Source organism: Anabrus simplex, chromosome 7 (assembly GCF_040414725.1).
Source record: "Anabrus simplex isolate iqAnaSimp1 chromosome 7, ASM4041472v1, whole genome shotgun sequence".
NCBI classification, from domain to species: domain Eukaryota; kingdom Metazoa; phylum Arthropoda; class Insecta; order Orthoptera; family Tettigoniidae; genus Anabrus; species Anabrus simplex.
The window spans coordinates 120,658,261-120,673,909 of record NC_090271.1 but is presented as its reverse complement, the minus strand read 5'-3'; the positions used below and the strand labels follow the sequence as shown (position 1 = coordinate 120,673,909).

The 15,649-nt window shown below is 40.5% G+C and overlaps 1 protein-coding gene across 3 annotated transcripts in view; it reads left to right on the top strand.

Annotated features, from left to right (window-relative positions):
* LOC136877339 (BRCA2-interacting transcriptional repressor EMSY) overlaps positions 1 to 15,649 on the top strand; it is a 261,181-nt gene that overhangs the window by 36,354 nt on the left and 209,178 nt on the right. For all 3 annotated transcript variants that reach the window (XM_067151291.2, XM_067151292.2, XM_067151290.2), the window contains 3 exons: positions 7,255 to 7,478; positions 7,609 to 7,821; positions 13,960 to 14,224. In XM_067151291.2, coding sequence (XP_067007392.1) covers positions 7,255 to 7,478; positions 7,609 to 7,821; positions 13,960 to 14,224 — 702 coding nt within the window. The remainder of the gene's footprint in view (positions 1 to 7,254; positions 7,479 to 7,608; positions 7,822 to 13,959; positions 14,225 to 15,649) is intronic.

Sequence of the window (15,649 nt, the reverse complement as noted above, 5' to 3'; positions counted from 1 at the left end):
CTCCCGAACCCGGTTAATCCAAAGCGGGAACATCAGGCCTTGCAGAAATGATAGAAGGTGTACGTCCAATGTCTGAGAGCTACGACAGTCATTAAGGTATGTTGTATTTATTTTACCATCCTACAAATATCAATTTATGAATGAATGAACTAAAAATTACCAAATTACAAACGAAAAATGTGGCGCTGTGACGCCCTGTTTGAGTCACACTCGAGCGTGATCTTCACGAGTCGATTTCGCAACAGCGCACTCCATCTACGCTGTACTGCAATTTAAGGTTGGAACGCTCTATAGAGTGATAATGTTAACACAGTTTACAATAGTTGTCAGAACTGTGTCCTTGAAAAATACATAAGATTGTTCTAAAATGAATAATATACGTTTGTTGTGGCTGATTTTCATAAAATTGTCTCGTAATGAAACTCTAGTTTTTGGTGTTCGAGGATAGTAGCTACATAATTATAATATTGGACAATTTTGAAAAAGATGTAGTGGAATGTTTCGAGGGAATGATTTGCTGTATAGTTGCTAAGAGTACAGTAGAACCAGGGGAGAACTCGTCTCAAAACAATTCTTTGGAGAAGATTCTTGAAGTGTAATGGTGAAAGAACTTCGGGTGTGCTGATAAAAGATGTTTAGGCAAATTGTTGATGCATGTAGAAAAAACGAGTCTAAAAAAGGAAAGGGGAAAAAGATTAGGCCAATTGCCAAAAGTGAAGTAATGTAATGTTGAAAACTATGTACGTGAGTACTCATTCACACATACACACGCTGGACCCCTTGCTGACTGGCGTGCTGGCAAGTTTGATCTATTGATGAAAAGTAGTGATTATATTTTGACATATGGATACTCATAGCTGAGTATTTATTATGTTTTTTAGCGTTAATGTGTTCTAGGTTGTTGGCTGCAACTCGTATCCGAGTAAACATATTCTTCAGCAGTCAACGTTTTTACACTCGCAATGATTTGTGAATATGCTTTATATGACTTAGTAGCCCTGTCTTGGCATGAAATATTGTCGTAGTCATCGGCTGTAACTCGATCCGAGTATATATAACTTCTTCCTGCATACATTGACCAGTTCAACTCAGTTTATGGATGTGTTTGCGATGACTAAACAGACCAATCCTGGCATAAAACAAACCCCCACACAAATCACACTGAATGGATGGAGGAGGGTGGGGTTGCAATTCATGGAGTTTTCTTGCTTGTCGCTTGGCCTCTTGATGTCTGCGGTGTTCTCTTTCAAACAAGTTGACAGCGGTGGATGTAGTGTTCCGCCACAGTGAACAGTTCACAGCACGTTCTTCCCATGTCTGTATATCTATACCAGTTGTCTTCGTGATGTGTTTCAGCTGGTCCTTAAAACGCTTAAGAGGGGCTCCGTGAGGTCTACTGCGGGAGCAAAGTTCACCATAAAGAATTTGGCTGGGAAGCCTGGTATCACCTATGCGGTGAGCATGGCCTAACCATCTCAGTTGATGAGCGATGTTTGTTGCCTCAATGCTATTTAGCTGTGCTTTGTCGAGAACTGCCGTGTTGGTCACATAGTCCTCCCGCTTAATATTCAAGATGAATCTCATTTACTGTGGGTGGAAGCGCTCAAATTTTTTGATATCACAGCGATTGAGTGTCCAAGTTTCACAGCCATACAGCAGCATGGAAATGACAACAGCTTTATACACCATGAGTTTGGTATGCAGTTTTAGGTCGTTATTCATGAAGACTCTGTTCATTAACCATCCGAAAGCTGCATGAGCAGCCCCAATTCTTTTATCAACGTCTTGTTCGCAGGTACATCATTTAGACCAGATGCTTCCAAGATATGAAAAGTGATCAACCTGTTCCAGTGTTGTATCTAAGATGGAGATACTGAACTCAGCAAGAGTTCATCCTGGGGCAGGTTGTGCAAGTACCTTCATTTTTTTCACATTAATATCTAATATCTTGTAACATTAATGGCAAGACCAAAGCGATCACATGCAGTTTTATAGCAGTCGACTGACTGTTGTAGTTCTGCAGGTGTTAGAGGAGGAGATGCAGTGTTATTGGCATACTGCAGTTCTGTCACCCGGGTAACCAGAGTACGTCTTTGTGAGTGAAGTCTTGCCAGATTGAAGAGGTCTCCATCAAAACGAAATTTAATTTCCATGCCTAAGTTGTTTGCAGATGTTTCATGCAGCATGGCAGCTTTGTACTGTGCAAAGTGTGTAAGAGCAAGCACACAGCCTTGTTTCAATCCATGAGTGATTGGGAACGAATCTGATGCTGAGTTATCATGAACAACCTGTCCAGACATGCCATCATGAAGAGCTTGAACCAATTCCACATAACGTTCAGGACATCCAAAATATCTCAATGCTTTCCACATAGCAAATCTTGGTACTGAATCAAAGGCTTTTTCCAGATCATTTATATATATATAAAATAAGAGTTTTGTCTGTACATTGCACAGAATTTAAAAAGAATGGCATATCTGTATCGGTCTTTTCCACACTAACAAGGAAATGCACTTTTTCCTTTTCCGTAATTTCTGTCTGTTTGTGTGTATGTACACGCATCACGAGAAAAAAGCTGAAGAGAATTTAATGAAAATCGGTATGTAAAGTCGGGAAATGAGCCACTACAATCTTGGCTAAAAATCATTTTATTCACGCGGAGCGAAATGGTGGCTTAGGGGAAGGCCTAAAATTTAATTCTCAAATATTTCTGTTATTAGTGGTCCTATCAATAAATACTGCATAACTAAAGTTAAATAGAATTAAATTTCTGATCATTTATGTTCTGTACATTTTTATCGTGCCAGCTATGATAACACAGATATTTGTGAATTTGTATTTTTGTTGCTAAGTCCATGTCAGTACCTAGCCAAGAGAAAATGGGTAAACAGAATTTAATGAAAATCAGTATATAGAGTCAGAGAATAAGAAACTATAGTTGAAGCTGTAAGCAATTGTATTCACCCTGGATGAAATGGTAGTTTAGGGGAAGGCACCTAAAATTTAATTCTTTAATACCTATGTTATCAGTCCTATCGAAAACTACCACATAACATAATTTATAGAGAATACAATTTTCGATCATTTATGTTTTATGCAGTTTTACCGTACCGACTATGATAAGAGTGGTATGTAAGAGTCGGAAGAAAACTAAATGTGAAGGCCTACAATATCGAAAGCTCATAAACTTGATCAACAATAACATTATGTTGACCATTGATTGTTGTGAATTTGTGATGTTCTTTGTCTCTATTGCCACTAATCTCCGATAGTTGGGATTACTTCTGCGTACCAATTACAACAGCCTGCCTGAATATCGGAGGGAAATAGCAGGGCAGTTAGATAACTTTCTTCTCTAGCATAACATTCCTCTGGTTCATACATTTTCTGATACTACTGGTACCTAACACGCTGGTTCGTAGTAGTATTCCAGCAATTCGATCCCTACTCTTATGCGCTGATTGGATTGATCAGTGTGAACAGTAAACGGAATAATGGCAGAGGTTCACTTCCCAGTCTTCACATAAAAAAGGACGTTTTGTCACTCCCCCGTCGCATTTCTAGGGTAATGTTAAGAGCTATGCAATTTATTACTATCTTACTCACAACATGTACACTACCTAACCTAGAATTCTGTATACAATGTAGAATTCCGTAGTGAAGTACGGGTAGATCAGCTAGTAGAAAATAAATACAGAGGCTGCTGTTTCTCTCTGCATTTTTCCTGGAGTTGTCTAGCACAGAAGATCATATATGTTGTGCCTCTGGAGGTTCGGAAACCACATTGAGACTCGGGCAAAATCCTCTCTGAGATAACTTGGAGCCGGTTTAATAGAATTCTTGTGAGAATTTTACCTCCAGTTGACAAAAGCGATATACCACGGTAGTTCCCACATACACTACGATTGCCTTTCTTGAATATAGTGATGGTAGCATTCTTCAAGTCGTCAGGTACTTCTCGAGTGTCCCAAATCAAGAGGATGAGTGTGAAAAGTCTAGTCTTCAAGGGTATAACTCAGTTTTGTATCAGTTCCAGAGGGATGTTATCAGGACCAGGAGCCTTTCTTGGTTTTAGTTGATTGAGTGCTTTGGTGAAATCTCTGCATGTAGGTGGAACTGTAATCCATGGTTGTTGGGGCTGCTGAGGGACATTATGAAGAAAGTTGTCAGCAATATTGCAGACACGATTTAGAAGCACAGAGAAATGTTCCTTCTAACGCTCTAAAATTTCCCCATTATCAGTTAAAATGATGGAGTTGTCAGAGTCTTCAATGAGCCCAATGAAGATCGAATTGGACCATCTGTCTCCTTTATGCCAGCATAGAAGTTTTCCAGGTCACGGGCATCAGATAGTTTTTGCAGTTCTTCAGCTTTTTGTTGTCACCAGTTATTCTTGATTACCCTAATTTGTGCCTGACATTTTCCTTTAAGTTCCAAGAAATGTGAATTCTTCACATTGGAAGACAGACCTTGAAGATAGGATAGATGGGCTTCCTGTTTGGCATTGATAAGACATTTCATTTCTTCATTATTTTCATGAAACCAGTCTTGTCTTTTTTCCCTCACAAAACCAATTGTTTCCTCAGCTGACTCAGTGATGACCTTCTGAAGCATGGCCCATTCCTGATTTATACTATTACTGCTGACTGGATGACTAGCCAGTTTGTTTGAGATTGCATTTCTGTAATCTGTAGCAATGGATTCAATTTGAAGTTTAGAAGTATCAAATTTCTTTCTGGGAAGGTTATTGATAGATCTTTTTGATTTGCGACAAATTGAGATTCTCAGCCGGCAAGAAAGGAGTTTATGATCTGTCCAGCAGTCATTGGCGTTTCTTGCGGTCCTTGTAAACAAGTGCAAGTCAAGTCAAGGTACAGTAGGAACATCAAAAGGAACACATAATAGGATGAACACTACGACAAGTCAGTGTGGGAAGAGTTCTGTGTTTCTAGTCTTTTACCACTTGTATTAATCGTTATACTTTTGATCTCTTCTTCTCCTGTGTTTATCCCACTTTCTTCTTATTCCACTGAACACAATCAATGACAAGCACAATGTCAATCCAATAGCTGCTACTATAAGATCTAGAGCACAACAGTGCCCCTACGTCTGTCTTTCCTGGATCTGAGGACACTCCGGTTCTCCTGGAAATGAAAAGGCAGACATCCTTGCAAAAGCAGCCTCCTCATCCAACATAGAAATCATCTACAACAAATCGCCCCCCAAACTATGCAGAAGCCCAAATCAAAACACATCTAATAAGACAGTGGAACAACCTCTGGACATCAAGTACAGAAGGGTCTGTCACAAGAGAATATTTTTTCCCGATATATATAGCCGACTCCAGTGCAAAACATTAGTGGGCCGAATTCTTTCGCCGGGCTGAGTGGCTCAGGCGGTTGAGGCGCTGGCCTTCTGACTCCAACTTGGCAGGTTCGATCGTGGCTCAGTCCAGTGGTATTTGAAGGTTCTCGAATACGTCAGCCTCGTGTCAGCAGATTTACTTGCACGTAAAAGAACTCCTGCGGGACAAAATTCCAGCACCTTGGCGTCTCCAAAAACCATAAAAGTAGTTAGTGGGACTTAGAGGAAATAACATTATTATTATTACTTATTCATTCTCACTCAGTTTTTCTCCGACCGTGAAAAATCTAAGTGCTACTTTGAACACTTCAAAATTGACATTGCAGGCGATTACTTGTGTTTTTGTGGTTCTTCACAAATGGTGGACCATTTACTGTTTAACTGTGCCATGTTTGGAAGGACGAGATTCGAACTTGAGTGTCACCTAAACAAATGTAATGTGGAACTTTCAAAGCTATTATACCATCTGTTTAGGAAATCCTGCTGCTACAAACAGTTCGTTAAGTTCATTCACCACTTCTTCAATAATTTAGTTTCCTATATTTGTGTCAAGGACCAATAATTAAAAGACTCTTGTACAATAGGGTTCAAACTGTCAGGATATTAAATAACTATCCCACACTTAGTCCATCAAAACTGAAGTTCTATCAAGATGACCCCTCAATGAGTGTTGTTGCCTGCCCACTTGATGAAACTGGGAAGCAAAAATGAGCTCACTAGGAACTGAAAAGATCTGTATGTAGAAGAAATGGGATTGATGGAAAAGAGCTTATCTACTTTAAGATGGAAGTACTTCAAGATAGTGAGATTGTCCTTATTTTTTCATGTTTGTCCTTGTCTCCTCTTCCTATTGCTACTTCTTCCGACACTGACCTGTGAGTGTATTTATCCCATTGTGTTCATTTTCATGTTCCTACCTCTGCAGACTTGATTTGACAGCTGTTTGTTTCTTTCCAGTACCTAAGTCAGAATGTTGTTAATCATTCCAAAGTACTGTCCCCGCATTCTCCTCTCGTTGATTGGCGTACATTTTCATTGTTTTCTAAATTTTGAAAAATATAACTATGTGGGTGAAGCTGCAGGTAGAAACTAGTACAGTATATTAAAAAATTAAGATGCTCCGGAACCTTAGGTTATAGTTTAGAAATCTGATATAGTGACTGTACTCTCAAGAACATAGTATGACATTGTTTGACAATATGTCACCAAACTAACTCAACCCACCTGGGCATGGATTCTACAAGATCTGAATGATCAAATTTTTTACAGTGTAGAAACAGTCAGATGAGGAGGATAAGAATGAGCTGCCTAATATGTTAACTTAGTAGTTTCCTGGAGCTGAAGTTGATGTACTGCATAATGGGCTAGCCAGATGGCTGTTAGATATTACTACCTTGAGTTGATCTTAGTGTTGGAGTAGAGCTAATGTGCAAGATAAGCAACATTTCCTCAAGCACTGTGCCAGCTAGAAGTGGCGAAATGACGACTTGATAGTCAGGAACTGTAGGTTATTAGCCTTATGATTATGTCTCCATTTTCCACCCTTTCAGTTACTCTTTGTGTATGCCTTCCTCCTTTTTTGTTCCAAAACCCACCTGAAAATGTGTGTGTGAAAATATGTGTGGATAGACATTTATATAGGAAATTGAATTCTGCATCCTGCAACAACAGTTTATTCGTTATTTTGGATTTTATCAGATGAAGAATGCACCAAAACACAGAATGACCTTTTTTCCCTTCTTTTTCCTGGGACGATGTAAGAGAAAGGAAGAAAATACATGGGAACATTTTGTAGAAAATTTAATTCTTAGTATACCTGATGGGCACCAATTTTTATGTGGACTAAATCTGGATCTAAATGAATAACATTTTTATCATGTTTCTGTACAGTATCTGGTGACGAATCACCACCATGTGAGCCCAGTGTTCCTGAAGCGACCAAAACTCCTCAGAGATCTGCCAGCCCTTCATCAGGCACAGTTGTATTATCATCTGGTATGTCTGTTCAAGTGAAAAAAGAAGAGGAAGAGGAAAGGGGTCGTAAACGGCGGCGTTCTTCCTCCAATGATTCAAACTCTGGTCAAAATGTATCATCTGGTCAACCTCCTCCAAAGGTTTTTATTTCAATTTGTAAATTTGTACACTCTATGTCATTTGTGTTTATTGAAGGAAAACTAATCTTAAGGGAAGGAATATACATGTTTTATTTATTGAATATACATGTTTTATTTATTGCGATTTTAGGTACCAGCTATCCCTCTACAGCAGCCTCACCAGCAACTCCAGCAGCAACAGTTGCCTTTGCAGCAGCAAACATCAAGAACCGTATCATTTCCACTTGCTGTAGCTCCTCTAAAGATAACTTTAACATCAGCTTCAAATCGAGCCACAGTGACTACATGCACAGTCACGTCTACTACAAATACTTCTAGTACCTCAACACCAACAGCACAAAAGGTGTGTTTCACATGCTATTATACGAGGGCAAATCAAATATAAACGGGAATTATTTTTTAAAATATATTGCACCAACCAAAAAAAATACACATATAAGAGATCACTTTTCTACATAGTGTCCTGCCTTCGATACGTATTTTCTCCATTGGATTGGTAAGTTTTTGATACTGTCCTGATAGGAAGAAGAGGGCATGTGTGGAGCCAGTTGTGGACAAACTCTTCTACGCTGGCATCATCATCGAACCGCTGTCCTCATAGGTCTTGTCTGAGTGGTCCAAACAAATGGTAGTCGCAGGACGATAAATCTGGATTGTACGGAGGGTGTTCCAGAGGTATCCAGTGAATTTCCTCCAGTTTTTTCCGCGTTAAAGCGGCAGTATGCGGCCTTGCATTGTCATGGAGAAGAATAGCGTTTTGGATTGGTTGCCGGTCGCTTGTTGTGATACGCAGTTTTTGCTTTATCCAAAAGGCGACAGTAATATGCTGCATTAATTGTCCTTTGTTCCTGAAGAAAATCCACCAGCAAAACACTCGCAGAGCTTCAGAAAATGGTTGCAAGCACCTTTCCAGCAGCCTCGACTGGACCTGCTTCATCTCTTCGCCGCCACTCCATGCTTGTTTGCTGTGACTCTGGGGTGTAATGATGCACCCAAGTTTCATCACAAGTCACAATACAATGCAAGAAATCCTCTCCTTCCTCCTCGTAGTGACACAGGAGATTCTGACAAACTTCCTGGCATAAAGTTTTTTGTTCCAGGTTGAGGAGACGAGGAACCCACCTGACAAACAATTTTCTGAAATGGAGTTGAACACTTCCGTAACTTATTCCTACGGCTAAAACAATATGCAAAATTGTTATTCGACTATCTTTACCAATAATGTCACTAATGGTAACAATGTTGTCTGCAGTGATGCTTGTCCGCAGTCTCCTTTCATGAGATTCATTTTCCACAGCTTCTCTTCCTGCCACAAATTTTTTAGCTCACTCATACACTTGACTCCGTGAAAGTGTTTCTTACCCAAACTGTGCGCGGAGCTTTCTCAAAACTTCGGAAGGTTTGGTGACTTCTTTTGGGAGAAATTTGATAATGATATGTTGCGCAACAGACGTGTACATCTCTTGCTCACTCATGGCGTACTGAAGCAGCCCAGCTCTCCACCGTTGTTCGCATGCGAACCTTTTCTCCAGACACCCCCACCAACATCCTGACAAAACCCAACTTCAGATTTTTTTTTAGAACTTGCTTTGCGTCGCACCGACACAGATAGGTCTAATGATGACGATGGGAGAGGAAAGGGCTAGGAGTGGGAAGGAAGCAGCCGTGGCCTTAATTAAGGTACAGCCTCAACATTTGCCTGGTGTGAAAATGGGAAACCTCAGAAAACCATCTTCAGGGCTGCCGACAGTGGGATTCGAACCCACTATTTCCCAGATGCAAGCTTACAGCTGTGTGGCCCTAACCAGTGGTGTAGTGGAGCCCAGGCGTGCCCAGGTACTTTGTTTTGTGCAAGACACCGCCTGGTTACTACTATTTTCTGGGTATTGTCTTTTTTAAACCTCAGTACTCTATGTCATTTATTTAATAAAGTAACACAATTGAGTAAAGGAATCTTCATAAAGAAAACAAAAAGTAAATAAATCATGTTAAGAAATTCTGTACGTGTCGAAGTAATATATTTACTGTAATTGATTAAAGGTTTAAGACTACGGTTTAATATCTGCACGAGAAAATTTGTCGCAAATGTGCCATACTGGTCCATTAATAACCGGTGTAATCGCCAGACTGTTGAATGCAGGAGTGCAAACGTGCATACATTGTGTCATACAGGTGCCGGATGTCAGCTTGTGGGATGGAGTTCCATGCCTGTTGCACTTGGTCGGTCAATACAGGGACAGTTAATGCCGGTTGTGGATGATGCTGGAGTTGTCCAATGATGTCCCATACATGCTCGATTGGGGACATAACAGGGGATCAAGCAGCCCAAGGCAACATGTCGACACTCTGTAGAGCAAGTTGGGTTACAACAGCGACATGTGGGCATGGATTATCCTGTTGGAAAATACCACCAGGAATGCTGTTCATTAATATCAGCACAACAAGTCGAATCACCAGGCATACGACCGTCTCCGTGGCTAAATGGTTAGTATGCTGGCCTTAGATCCAGGGGTCCCGGGTTTGATTCCCGACAGGGTCGTGGCTTTTAACCTTAATTGGTTAATTCTGATGGCTCGGGGGCTGGGTGTGTGTTTTGTCTTCAGCATTAGAAATCATCCTAGGTAGGGCCCCATCCTCACAGACGCGCAGGTCGCCTATATGGTGTCAAATCGTAAGACCTGCACCAGGCCTCTCCGGAGGCAACACACCATTATTATTATTACCAGGTGGACGTACACATCTGCGGTCAGCGTGCGAGGGATAACCACGAGAGTGCTCCTAGTGTCTTAGGAAATTGCTCCCCCAGACCAGAGCTCCCGGTGTAGGTCCAGTGTGTCGATGCCGCAGGCAGGTGGAATGCAGGCGTTCGCCTGGCCTCCTTCTAACCAACACACAGCCATTACTGGCACCAAGGCAGAACCAGATTTTGGCAGAAAACGCAACGGACCTCCGCTTCATCCTCCAATGAGCTCTCGCTTGACGCCACTGAAGTCGCAGACGACGGTGGTTTGGGGTAAGTGGAATGCATGCCGCAGGGTGTCTACCTGGTAGCTGTCCTGCAAGTAACCGATTTCGAACAGTTCGCTGCGTCACTGTGGTGCCAACTGCCGCTCTAATTGCTGCTGTGATGTAGTCCACTGCGCCACAGCTATATGTTGAGTATGACGGTCCTCCCTCTCGGTGGTGTCACTGGGCCATCTGGAGCCCAGTCATCCTGTGAATGTACCTTCTGGTGACCACTGCTGCCAGCACACATGGCCAGTGGAGACATTCCTGCTAAGTCGTTCTGCAATAGCATGGAAGAGTGCATTCAGTCAGCAAACAATCTGTCGTCTGTCATGGTCAAAGGTTTGTAAATGTTCTTCTGAGAGTCTTGATTGACAGCTGTTAACACTGCCTGGGGCCGAACCGGTCAGCCGGCTGACGAGGGTACTAGGTGTTTTCCAAGTGACTGCATCAGCCTTCAGGTGGAAATTAGAAAGGAGAGGGCATGTGAAAAGCCTAGAAAGCAATCTGGCTATACTGTCAGAGTTTTCCCTCCAACACGAGTTAATTTTATGATAAGGTAAAGATGAACAACAATAAGCAGAAATATTATGTCATCATCATCATCATCATCATCATATGCAGTTTCCAGGTGATGGCCAGATCTGCTCGGAGCATAAGCCCCTTCATCTCCTCTTGTCTTCCCACCACTTCTCCCTCTTCACTCTTGCCCAGTCTCCTCCTCTTCTCTGCACTCACTCTTGCACTCCTTTTATCCACCTGTCATGTGGTCTTCCTTGAGGTCGTTTTCCTGTTATCTCCATTTTGTGCATCCTCCTGGTTATCCTTTCCCCTGTCATTCTCTTCATGTGTCCAGAACATCTAAATCTAGATGCCTCTATCGTGTTCTGCAATGGCTCTTCTTATACTATATCTCTAACCTTCTCAGTCCCCATCTTATCTATTCTTGTCACTCGTATCCTGTTTCTCAGAAATTAAATTTCACTTTCCTGTATCCTAGTCATGTCTCTCTGCTTCATTACCCAAGTTTCTGCTGCATTCATCAGCATAGGTTCACAGTACGTCCTGTATATCACTCTTTTGCTTCTCTGGGAGAAATCCTTGCTCCAAACCAGGCTTCTGACACTTTTCAGGAATGCTCCTGCATGTTTTCTATGCTCTATTATTTCCTTATCATTTCTTTCACTTTCCTTTGTGATACTTCCCAGGTACTTGAAACTCTGTACCTTCTTAAGTTGTTCCCCTCCAAGCAATATCCCTCCCATAGGTCTCCTTCTTTCTAGTTGTGATCACGATCTTGCTCTTTTTGGCATTAAATTTCATTCCATATTATTCCACCTCATCTTCCCATGCATCTGACTTTTCCTGGATATTCTCTTCCTTTTTACTCCAGATATTTTTAAAAAAAATTTTTATTTTTTATTTTTTTTATTGGCTTTACGTCGCACCGACACAGATAGGTCTTATGGCGACGATGGGACAGGAAAGGGCGAGGACTGGGAAGGAAGTGGCCATGGCCTTAATTAAGGTACAGCCCCAGCATTTGCCTGGTGTGAAAATGGGAAACCACGGAAAACCATTTTCAGGGCTGCCGACAGTGGGGTTCGAACCCACTATCTCCCGAATACTGGATACTGGCCGCACTTAAGCGACTGCAGCTATCGAGCTCGGTTTTGTCCAGATTAACAAGTCATCTGGAAATATCATCACTTTAATTTTTGTCTTCCTCAATTTTCCTTGTCACTTTTGTCATTAATTGAAGAAGCAAGCATAGAAATAAGTTTAACTAAAAGTGAGGTAATGAAAATCAGTAGAGAAAACAGAAAAATGAAGGATGTTAGGTGTAATGGAAACATTCTTAAAGAAGTAGATGTTTTTAAATACCTAGGAAGTAAGCTAAATGGGAAAGGAAACATCAAGGAAGAAATTTCAGAGAGGATAGGAAATGGCTCAAAACTTTATTACTGTGTATCAGACATAATTAGAAATTGGAAATTACCTACCAAAGCACAAATCATGATAAATAAATCATATTATTTGCCAGTATTGACCTATGATTCTTAATGTTGGACAAAAAAAGATGTGAGTAGATTACAAGCAACAGAGGTGTGCTTTTTCCTGCAAGAGATCTTGGGTAAAATGTGGAGGGACAAGATAAGAAATGAAACAATATGAAACACACTACAGATCAACCCCCTAAAAGAAACTATGGAGAGAAATAGGCTAAAATGGTTTGGCCACTTCAAAAGAATCGGACAAGAAAGATTACCAGGAAGAGCTCTGAAATGGGTAGAATCTGGTAGAAGACCAATTGGAAGACCATGAACAAGATGGAGGGGTCAGTTGGAAGATAACATAAATCGGAGAGGACTGCAATGGGAGACAGTGATGAACGATAGACTGTGAGGGGAAAAAGAGAAGATCGGAAGAGGCTCTGTGAGTGACCTGCATAAGCAGAAACATATCAGGAAGAAGACGAATAATATTATTACAATGAAGAGCAAAAGTGACAAAGCACTTCCTTGTCTTAATCCATTTTTTTCCCCAAACCAGTCTGTTCTCTCTTCTATTTTCACACAACTGACATTCCCATGGTACATCTCCCTCACTCTTTCTGTTATCTGCTTCTCAACACCTTGTTTCTGTACACACAATCATATGCTTTCTCAAAGTCCAAGAAGGACTTCAGTAGGTACTTACCTCACTCGTAATGATGCTCTTGCAGTTGTCTTTCTGATCTGAAGCCATACTGTTCTTCTCTTAGCTTTTCTTCCACCCCATTTTTGATTCTATTCTCCAGAATCTACTCAAACATCTTTGCACAGTGACATATCAATGTCACTCCCTTATAGTTTTTAAAATGCTTTCTGATTCCCCTTCTTGAAGATGGGTATGATCCCCTTCTTCCACTTTTCAGGGGTCTATCTCTCCTTTAACACATTATAGAGCCACTGTTTCCCTACCTCTCCTACTGCCTTCACCACCTCAATATGTAATGTCATGTCATGTTGTTCCTGCCAGTAATAAGCTATACGGATACCCACATATCACTTTCCCATGAGCTACTAATTTTCATTTACTATAGTGACATTTTATATGCTATATTATGTTAGAATAGAGATTCACCGGGCGAGTTGGCCGTGCGCGTAGAGGCGCGCGGCTGTGAGCTTGCATCCGGGAGATAGTAGGTTCGAGTCCCACTATCGGCAGCCCTGAAGATGGTTTTCCGTGGTTTCCCATTTTCACACCAGGCAAATGCTGGGGCTGTACCTTAATTAAGGCCACGGCCGCTTCCTTCCAACTCCTAGACCTTTCCTATCCCATCGTCGCCATAAGACCTATCTGTGTCGGTGCGACGTAAAGCCCCTAGCAAAAAAAAAAAGAATAGAGATTTGTTATCCAGCCTTATTAAGAAAATACCTGTTTACTCATGAAGTTGTGTTGATGAAACCAATTGTAATATATCTTTTTGTAGGTGATCATAGTGCAGAGTCCAGCTACAGCGAGTCCTCCCAGCATACTACAGCGCTCACTAAGTGTTCCTGTTGTGAAGACTGTTTCAACCACATGTTCTTCTACTACAGTCAGTCAGCCTCGAGCTACGTCGCTTATTATCAACAACAGCAATAATCACATATCTAGCTCTGTTGCATCTTCTCACCCAGGAACCAGTACTGTCAGCAACATTGTTACAATATCTACAAACCCCGGTAATGGAAACAACCTCACTGCCACTACAGGTTTGTAAGAGATTTACATACAAAATTGTCTTGGAGAATCATATTATAATTTCCAGAACAAAATTTATACTACATGAAACAAAGTAAACCTGTTCTATACAAATATTAATGCCCATTACAACTAAATTTTATAAATATCTGTTATATTGTCATTAAACATTAAATCATGATGCTAGTTTCAACCCTTTGGGTCATCTTCAGCCATGAGTCAAATTGGTAAATCATAAACATTGAAACACAGTACATCTTAAAAAGAAACACTTCAAAAAAAGAAGCGTCCATGATGAAATATCTTTTCTGTCCATCAGTCACGAAGATATTTTTATTTATTTAATCTGATATAGAATTTGGTTAATCGGGTAAAATTGGATTCCACGGAATTTATTACAGGACATAGTAGATTTGCCATAAGACACAGAATAATACACAATAACAATTTTGAGGGAAGATAAAGAAGATTAATGTTGTTTTTTGGTTTAAATGATCGGTTACAATTAACCATATTAAATGGCATGAACTCCATATAAATGGTGTCGAAGAATTATGTTGTTACATTAATAGCACCCTGTGGTATGTTGTGGAATTAATCTTGTCCTTGATTAATACTATAACCTGTTGTGACAATGGTTAGTATGCTTAAGAAATTAAGAGAGGGGGATATCTATGAATTAAAGCAATGAAAGCTGTGACCCTGTAGATATTTGAAAATGTCCATACAGATCACATATGTTCGTTCAGAAAAGATATTGGAAAAGAAAAGAAGGAAAGCTATTTATCTCTTTCTTCTTCACTGTTTTTCATTTACCAATTTGACTAATGGCTGAAGATGACCCAAAGGGTTGAAACTAGTATTGTGATTTAATGTTTAATGACAATATAACAGATTTTTATAAAATGTATTTGTAGTTGGTATTAATATTTGTATTGAACAGGTGGACTGTACTTTGTTTCATGTAACCACTGTCAATACGGACAGTTATGAAGCTGCTTCTTCTTCTTCTTCTTGTTTTATGACCGCATAGGATCACCTTAGTCACTCCATCATTCAGGTCTCTTTGATGGGATTGTTTGGGCTTTACGATGCTCCCAGTACTTCTTCAGACTCTCCGATCTTTGTGCCCTTTCCTCGGCTGAAAATATGCATGTTGTGGGTTTGTTTTGCGTAAGGGTAAAGCAGAGGTTTGTATTCTTGAGTTTTATATTCAATTTTATCTTATTTGTGGTGTCTTCTGTTGTAAGGCCTATTTCCTTCAGATCCTCTCTTACTTCTCTGATCCATTTACAACCTCTTGTGGTACTTTTTGAGACGAGATTGTGTTGTTCTAGTTGTGCTTTTATCGCGGTTACGTGTGAATGAAATTGAACCAACTAGCATATACTTTGATATTATGTGCGGTATAACTTGTTGAGAAGATATACTCTTCA